We start from the raw sequence: 10,000 nt of genomic DNA, 5'->3' as shown, positions 1-10,000 counted from the left end.
CCATTGAGGAGTGAGAGATGTGTATTTCTGGCGATAGAAGTTCACTCTCGACGTGGTTCGGAAGTTACGTAGAGACGTTGGTCCCGTTGCTGAATAACCATTGGTTCCATGCAACGTAAAAAACACCATACAAACAAACAAACAAGAAAATGAAAAAGTAAATACTCTAAAACAGTGGTTTCCAACCTTTTCTAATTCTTGCCTCCCCGCCCCCCGCGCCTTCATTGAATGGCACATTCTCTGCGCCCCCTTCCTTAAATACTGTAGTTTTCAGCTTTGCAAAACGTTACTTTCGTTATCTTTTATAATGGTTTAATAATTAATTTCTTGATATAGAATTTGAAATAGTTTATATACTTAGACAATTAAATTTCAGATTTATATCTTACATATTTTCTCAGTATTTTGACATTCTGTATTCCATCATAATTAATAATATTCAGATATAATTATCCCCTTCATCAAGCATTTGCGCCCCCCCCCCCCCCTTGGCAGCCCTTTGAGCCCCCAGAGGCGCGCGCCCCACAGGTTGAAAACCACTACCCAAAAAGAATCTCTAAAATTGCTTTCCAGAAAAAGATTGAATGTAAAACGGAATATGTCCACTTATTAATCAATCAGATTGACACAACATATTAATCAATCAAGATTGACACAACATTTTAATCAATCAAGATTGACACAACATAGTAATCAATCAAGATTGACACAACATATTATCATCAAGATTGACACAATATTTTAATCAATCAAGATTGACACAACATATTAATCAATCAAGATTGACACAACAAATCAATCAAGATTGACACAACATTTTAATCAATCAAGATTGACACAACATATTAATCAATCAAGATTGACACAACATTGCAGTAACATTTTCATGTTTTGGTTTTTTGGGCGTTGTTAAGGAACAAAGGGTATGTCAGAATATCTCATGGGTCACCAAAACATCGTTTCACAAGAGTCAATTCCTCTATTTCTTTTAATTTCCCTCATGTTTTTGAATTTCGCTTATGGTTTGCAAGAAGAAAAAAGATCGAACAAGTATCAGAAAGACTTGTAGCAATATATATATATATATATATATATATATATATATATATATTATATATATATGTATGTATGTATGTATGTATGTATATATATATATATATATATATATATATATATATATAATATATATATATATATATATATATATATAATTGAGTATACGCACTCCCAAGACCCTGTTTTATGAGTATCAAGTGTAAAGAAATGCGAAAGTCATTGACAAGTCTCAACACAAGATGATTTGGTTAATGTTTAAATTACAGTTTTTTTGAAATAGTTTTGATAGTACACTAATTATATATGATATGCTAAATTCCTGGCCTCTTCCTATCTGACGGCTTATGACAGAGATTTCATACACATATCAGAGATGATATCTATATATTAATCTAAAAGAATTATTGTTTACTATCTTATTAATTCGACAGGAAACTACTACTTTTAAATTGGCTAAATGTACGATTGCTGTTTATCTGTATTTACCCACAGAGCAAAAAATATTTAAGATTGGGAGAAAAATGATGATATTATGTAGTAAATCAAAAGTTTTGTGCAATTTTCGTTTTTCGAATTTATAGATTTCAGGAATAAGTAGGTTTCTTTATCTGCCATGTTTACACAACCTTTTTCTGTGGGACGAAGGTTGAGGAAGTGATGTCTGCTCTTCATGTCATCACTAAAATTCATCCGGAGTATGGTCGCAGTGAGGATTTCATTTCCCTTTACTTAATTAAGAAGAGATAGTAAAAATAACTATGACACTGGCGAAACAAAATCTCTTTTAAGTTTTCGTCCCATCGAACTAGGACCTTATGAACAAGCGAATATTCCCCAGAAATTAAAGTCCGCCATGAAGCGTTCTCTCTCCCGCTTTCATTACTAGAAATAGCTTAACAATGGAAAATCGTTGTCAGGGTCTGTCGATTTGAATTTGAGTGCACCTGGGTTAGCTATCCATCTGAGCAGCGGTTTAAAAATGCAGAAAATGAAATTCTTCCATTAAATGTGGTAGCGCCTCAATGGCGTGGTTGGTATGGTATTATCGTCCCACCTCGGTGGTCGCGAGTTACATTCTCGGCCATTCCATTGAGGAGTGAGGGATGTGTATTTCTGGTGATAGAAGTTCACTCTCGACGTGGTTCGGAAGTCACGTAAAGCCGTTGGTCCCGTTGCTGAATAACCACTGGTTCCACGCAACGTAAAAACACCATACAAACAAACATTAATTGTGGTAATCTTTTTAAGGAGGAGACTTATGCGGACAAATAATTTTGCCAAGTGGCTAAAATTGCCTCTGCAGTTCTATAAGGTTTCCTGCCCATTATGATTATTATCTTTATACTGTTTATTAGAAATCCAAGCCACGTGGCTGTGTTCGAAAAGTGATTAATTAACTTGCCGTTAGTGATTATGATTTGAATTTTAGTGTTGTAGGGATTCGTCTGAAAAAAACCCAAATATATTCGTAGTTCGTCATTTAAACGTCAGTTTTTATGTTGTATTCTAAAGCATTCCACTGAATCAGTTTGTTTCTCTTACAATTGAAACGAACTACCTCGCCTCCCAGCCTCCTGTATCGTGATAGGATTTGTCAGCAAGTCGAGATGAACTCTGTTAGTTTGTAACGGTAGGAAATCCTTGGATAATATTAGCAGTAGAAAAGAAAAAGGAGAAAGAAATGACAGTTAAGAAAATCGGTTGTCATTCTGCTCCAACAGCGTAAGTTCGCTCAATAGCGCCTGTTTCCCATTTCCAGTAGGGGGTTAGTGCCGTCAGTGCATCTCACGGGTTGCACCGTAGGCATTACTATAATAAAGGTTCTTCCCCGCGTCCTTTCGGCCCCTAGATGCAGCCCCTTTTACTGCACCTCCATTCATATTCACTCTTTACATCTTGCTCTCCACCCTCTCCTGACACTTGTTACGTAGTGCAACTGCGAGGTTTTCCTCCTGTTACAGCTTCAAATCTTCCTACTCTCAATTTCCGTTTCATCGCTGAATGACCTCATAGGTCCCAGTGCTTGATCTTTGGCCTAAATTCTATGTTGCATTCCTGCTTCCCATTGACACGAGCCATCGAATCTCCAGACTGACTGATTTCCCATCTTTCAGAAACTCCGCCACGAAAACCTTGTGAACCTGATTGAGTTCTTCCGACGCAAGCGCAGATTGTATCTGGTGTTTGAATACGTCGACCACACCATCTTGGACGAACTGGAATCCACGGAGACCGGCCTGGAGGAAAGCAAAGCCAGAGCTCACATATTTCAAGTTCTTAGGGGCATCGCCTTCTGTCACCAGAATCAGGTACAGTTATATACAGTTTTTTTCCTCTCTCTCTCTCTCTCTCTCTCTCTCTCGTCTCTCTCTCTCTCTCTCTCTCTCTCTGATTTCTCAGTTCAAGAAGCGCAAGTTTGCAGAATTTACCTCCAAGGATAAAAAAGATGAAATCATCGTAACCTCCAGATAAATGACGCTATTAATGTTTCCTTTCGAAAATACGAATCTGGTCTCGTCTGCTCTCAAAGAATGGCAGTTCGGTTACCGTAGACGTGAACCGTTCAAGCAAATAGACCTGGCCATATGACCTCAGGTTATGTAAATGACGAGGTATGGAGGTCGTTATAAACAAATTCTCTGAAAGGGAGGTCATCTCATCATATTTATTCGTTGACTTCATACGGGATACAAGTTGCGTAAATGGTAAACCATCTATCCGAAATAGGCGAATTTCTCAGCTTGTTCCTTTAATTCTTTCCTTATATGATCAACTGATGCAATTCTTTAGAGTCTGTTGGTATATTGTTAATGAAAGAGCTTCATCTCCCTAAAAGAAATGCGGGTTGCAAAACCACTGGCCAGTTAAAATGTGAAATTTGAGATGCAAAATAACTTCTCAATAATCCCTTATTTTTCTCAGTCATACCTTAAGGGCCTTGCACTTGGAAGCCGTTAGGGACACTAACACACCTCTTGGATCTGTGATGCACATCGTCGGCTTGATCCTCTAGTAGTACCTACTGAGTAGATTTCAAGGTGGTTTTATTATTATTATCATTCAGATTCTACCTTCACACTAAAACCCAGTGGAATTGATCAGTCGAAACGTTAATATACTGTCTTGTAATTTCTGCTGTCGCTGCTAAAGAATAATATTAAATTTATGAAAAATCTAAGCGATGATTTGGAATTCAAATTAATTCTCGCTTGCTGAATACATTTTAGTAATACAAAGTCATGACCTTTGATGAGGCCTCCACTGTCCAACAGTAAATGGTTATCTGTTAAGGAAATGTCATTCCCAAAGGTCGAATATCTAAGCTAATTTAACTGTGGCATTTGAAAGTGTTGTTGTTAAACTTAGGAACATGTTTTCAGGCAGAAATTACGGAAACATCTCTAACACTTTAAAGACAACGGGAAACCTCTGTACTAGGTTGAATATCGGAGGAAAAATATTACATGGCCTCTTAATGATATCCATAGCTGCCTTTCTGGCATCTTAATGCACAGCTTCTCTCCTCTCTCCTCCTCCTCATTCTCTCTCTCTCTCTCTCGTCTCTCTCTCTCTCCTCGTCTCTCTTCTCTCTCTCTCTCTCTCTCTGATGGTTAGTATTACAATCTTATGTAAAGGAAGTGTTTTACCTGTGGTCTGGTTTTCAGACAGAAAGATAAACAAGGTGCCGACTAACATGAGTCGTCTAGGTCAGCGGGTAAACATGACCTTTTCTTCCTCATGAAGATGAAATACGACCCCGCTCTTGTCAAGGAAGTCTCAACAGTTTTTAGTTTCTTTTTACTTTCATGATTTGATTTTATGAGGTAAATATTCAATCTTAATAAATCTTACTGAAAAGGAAATAACTACTCCAGGAACACTTTAAAAAATTTATATTTGCTTACATAAAAAAGTTATTTCTAGGTAAATACTAAGGGTAGTTACTGGCTAAAAGTGCAGAAAGGATAAATTACTGTAAGTCGCATTGTTAAAAGCAAAAATTCAATGATAGTCCCATTGGTTACATGGAACCGGCATCCTAAAAGTGCCTAGCTGTTTAATGAGGAAATACGGGAAATTTGTATTAGAAAATAATTGTACAGATATTGCTGTAGATTTATTTGTAGAAGTGGGAAATTCTAGGTATAAGTCATGAGATCATTTTTTATTTCCAACGACAGATCATCCATAGAGACATCAAACCCGAAAATGTGTTAGTGAGCAGGTTGGGTGTTGTCAAACTATGCGATTTTGGCTTCGCCCGTTTGCTAGCAGGACCGGGCGAGTCCTGCACAGATTACGTTGCTACAAGATGGTACAGAGCTCCTGAGCTTCTTGTGGGTGACACAAGATATGGAAGGTTAGTTATTGGGTTCATTTATTTTGCGCATCTTTGTTTTAATGCATGACCTATAAGCTTAATTCTATAAGTTTAATTGAAAAAATCCATATATCTCTCCTGAGATTGTAACGCACAATTAATCACAAAGAGACACACACACACACACACAATATATATATCAAGCCATTTCGCTGCTTCTCTCGTCACAGGGGAGGATACACACAGAGCAATTGTTATTTTCTTACTTAACTGTTGAATAGGGGACCAACTTCCTTAGCAGAAAACTTTCACCAAAATAGCCCTTTCATATGCCTACACAGGTAGCTCATCAGCAGACCACTAACCAACGCTTTCTACAGACAGTACCCTCCCTGTGCTTCTTGACTACTTCTTGCACCTCCAGATGTTATTAAGATCTTTCAATTTCAATACCCCTTTCATTCCGTGTGTGAGCACTCGCCAGGTCTTCTTCTCCTCATCCCTCTGAGCACCTCCAAAACATGCACTCTTTCCACACAAACAGTCGTCCTCTATTTTAACCGCATGACCATGCACCTCTAAACCATGTCATCCTCGTTTTTGCAATTATTAGTATGTCATATCTACTAAGCAAGCACTTCCCACTATACCTGCCACACGCTAAGTTGGCGGTGATGCCCCGCCCCTTGCTAAGCGAAGGTGGTAATTGGATTACAGCAACTATTCGTGTGGCTATTCATTTGAGTGTGTTGAAGGCGCTTGCAATTACTAATTCGGGTTGTTTTTATTGTAGAAGTTAATTATACTCTTTAAAGAAACTGAAAATGTATGTTAAATGATGAAAACGTTTGAGAACTTTGAGAAAACTATCACTAAAGTATAACTCAAATAGTCAAAGTCAAGGATTTTACACGATTTCGAATGCACCCTGATTCATTTATCTTCAATGTCCCGTAGATATATAAGAAATTGGTCAGAATCATGTATGTTGTAAAGGTCATTTAAATACGGAGATGCTATATAGTATGAATGTGTAGTCCACGTGTCCAAATAACATACTTAATGGTTAGAAAACATGCGCCTTATCTAGGGAGGCAGAATCATCACTAAAATAGCCAGTTACTGTAATTGGCGGGAATTTCAAACTCAGTTGTTAACCGAGCTAACATTGAAAAAAGAAAAACAGCTCTCAGCTCAGTAACCATCCAGCGATATACTATACAAGTATAAAGGAGTAACTATAATAATGGAGGATTGCTTAAAAGACACAAAACGTATGGGACGGATAACGAGCCAGACAAGAATCTTCGTCATTAAGGTCTGCAATTATCTTCGTGAGCAATATGATAAGGAAGGCGAAGATGACATCGTAAAGAGGACTGCTGTTGCAACAGGAATATCTGTTCGTTCCATTCAGCGGATAAAGCAGCAACACAAGCGTGGAGAGATGCACTCTCCACCCCCTAGGTCAAGAAAGTCGCCAGTAATGGGAGCCTTAGATGATTTTGATAAGGACTGTGTACGTCGGGAGATAATGGCTTTCTATGAAAGAGGTGAAATTCCAACAATAGAAAAACTGCTGGATAAGGTGAAGAAGCCACCTCTGAATTTCCCTGGTGCTTATATGTCCCTTCTCAAACTTGATAAGGAATTCGGCTTTTGTTATAAGAAAGTTGAAAGCGGTAGGAAGCTCTTGATGGAAAGGAACGATATTGTTCTTGCCAGAAATAAATATCCAACATGATAGTATGAATCATACATGCTTCCTATCATGGATTCAAACACAGCTACTGGTAAACATTCTCGCTAGGTCGCTCATTGTCTTAGATAATGCTTCATATCATTCAAAAATATTGACCAAAGCACCTGTCAGCAGTTCAAGGAAATCGGATATTGTCTCCTGGTTAACTAACCACAATATAGCTCATGACCCTTCCTATACCAAAACCGAACTTCTAGATGTGGTAAAGCAGCACAAGTCCCTCCAGGAGTATGAAATTGACAAAATCGCTAGAGATGCTGGCCATGAGGTACTCAGACTTCCTCCTTATCACTGCGAGTTCAACCCGATAGAATTGATTTGGGTACAAGTAAAAAATGAGGTTAAGAAATGCAATTCAAATCCCAATCAGACTTTGACAAATGTTGAACGCATAACTAAACGTGCAATAGACAGAGTAACAGCAGAGGACCGGAAGTCATGTATGCGTCATGCAAGAGAAGTGGGGGATATTTATAGGAAAGGGGATATAGCATGTGACCATCTAACTGAGAAATTTAAACATCACCAGTGACAGGGAGGAATCGGAAAGCGATGATGAATGATTTAGTTATTTCAAGTTATTGTTTGATGTAGCCTATCCAATGATTGATTAATGTATTTTTTTGTTGTTGAATCAATTAAATGTTTAAAGTATCAAGATGTATGTTTATTTTACCTAAGCATGTTTACATATATTTGAAGCAAATTTCCATTCTTAAAAGTTTGTTAGACCAGGTTATAACGCAGTGAAACTTCAAGGTATCAGTAGCAAAATATAGTGGGTGGAGGATGAGGGTCAAGCGCTCTTCTCTCTTTTCTCTCTCCTCTCTCCTCTCTCTCTTCTCGTCTCTCTCTCTCTCTCTCTCTCTCTCTCTCTCTCTCTCGATTTCTACGAGTTTCTGTAGAAATAGCAAATTATTCCGGTGCTCGAATTTTTCCGTAGATTTCATAAATTAATTTTCAGAAGTAGCAAATTATACAAATGGCAACACTGACTTAATCAGTCGAGTTGTCTCATGGCCACGTTGTCTACGGTGAGCGAGCTGTCAAAATCAGGTGATCGCTGAGCGGCTGTTTCTCTCAATACACCTCCTCCCTACTTCCAACAGGCATATTTCGTGGTGTTTTATGTTTCATATAATTATACGACATATTCAAAGGTATGCAATCGACAGCATATAAGTTATCATGAAACTTGGATTGTATTGTTTGATTTATTGAATCCATATAATATAACATAATGCTCCGAAATAAAGCATTGCTTACATTCGACAAAGGTTTTTATCTTTGGCTTCGATTTCCTGTAATTTATAAAACTTCTGGTTTCCCTACTCCGAATAGCATTTTAATTATATGAAAATATTTCTAACTCTAGTTCTCCAATGATTAACACTTAATAAGGTAATAGAAAGAGGATTCTATCGTATCATACTATTTTCTGTGAATATACAAGAAAGGACTCGAACTAACGAAGTGGGCGGACCATCACCGCCAACTTAGCGTGTGGCAGGTTTAGTATATTTGTACTTCACTTTCAAAGTGAGATTTGGATCAAACACCTCACATTCGTACCTTGGCTCCCATAAGCACTCTTAATCTTTTGCACACATCCTGCCACCGTCTGGCTTCACCTGCACTTATTCTGTACACCTCGTCTGTCATCTTGCCATCATTTAATGCCAAATACCTATATGAATCTACCACATACTTCCGCAATCATTTATACTAGCTTTCATTGGTCTGTGTCCGTCTCTGGTTGTTTTAATTTGGTCTCATATTTACTCAAAGATTTCTTCTATCACAGGCATTTTGAAGCTTCCATTAGATTATGCAGTTGTGCCAAACTATCCTCAGATAAAACTGCATAATCTGCAGACAACAGCCACTCGATGCTCCATTCATGATTTAATTTCTTATCCCACAAAATTCCACCAAAGATTAATTCCTTTCCTCTGACGTCTCGTATCACATCATCCATTAAGATACGAAACAGACTTGAATATAACTTAACCTGATCTCAAACCCACATTTACGCCGGCCAGTCTTTTTCCCACCTTCATTACCTGATGTGCTTTGAATCCATTATTAAAATTCTTGGTCGTGTCAAACATTTATTATATGCACTTCACCTTCACCAACTTATCCTATATTCATTTGCGTGCATTCAGAATATATATATATATATATATATATATATATATATATATATATATATATATATATATATGTATATATATATGGTATAACATATTTTCATATATATTAACTAAATGGGAATTTTTTAGTAGATAATAAATTTATTGTTTCGTGGGATCGATCATGGCCAGAAAAGAACTTGGGACTGCCGTGACGCACCTTCAGCCACAGAGCTAAGGTGTGTCACTGAAGTCCTGAGTGTTCTTGTCTGTCTATGGTTCGATCCCACGAGACAGCAAACATATCAACTGAAAATTCCCCCTTTGTTAACGTATATGAAAATATATTATTTTTTATGTAGAGTGAATTGATATTAAAGGGCATTTGTAGCTTAATGAATTATATATATATATATATATATATATATATATATATATATATATATATATATACATATATATATAATATGTTATAATAGATTTTTTTTTTCAGTCATATTCAAGGTAAACACTTTTTTGTGATGCCATTTTGTTTGCAAGTACTGGGTCCTGTGTTTGTGTGTCATTTTCATATTACTGTTGTATCAGTTATTCATGAGCTCTTTTCTTTCTGCAGAGAGGGTGGATATATGGGCATGCGGTTGTCTCCTGTCAGAAATGCTTACTGGAGAACCCCTTTTCCCAGGAGAATCTGACATTGACCAGCTTTTCCATATCATACAGACA

General features: G+C 37.2%; 1 protein-coding gene across 1 annotated transcript in view; it reads left to right on the top strand.

The window, feature by feature from the left end:
* LOC135207264 (cyclin-dependent kinase-like 3) overlaps nt 1–10,000 on the top strand; it is an 89,158-nt gene that overhangs the window by 66,007 nt on the left and 13,151 nt on the right. Inside the window, exons 4-6 of the mRNA XM_064238917.1 lie at nt 3,171–3,365; nt 5,238–5,420; nt 9,893–10,000. The exon at nt 9,893–10,000 is cut by the window's right edge and continues 4 nt beyond it. Of these exons, the coding sequence (XP_064094987.1) occupies nt 3,171–3,365; nt 5,238–5,420; nt 9,893–10,000 (486 nt within the window). The remainder of the gene's footprint in view (nt 1–3,170; nt 3,366–5,237; nt 5,421–9,892) is intronic.

This window comes from Macrobrachium nipponense, chromosome 32, assembly GCF_015104395.2.
Source record: "Macrobrachium nipponense isolate FS-2020 chromosome 32, ASM1510439v2, whole genome shotgun sequence".
In the NCBI taxonomy this organism is placed as follows: Eukaryota; Metazoa; Arthropoda; class Malacostraca; order Decapoda; family Palaemonidae; genus Macrobrachium; species Macrobrachium nipponense.
This window is presented reverse-complemented; position numbering and strand designations above follow the sequence as displayed.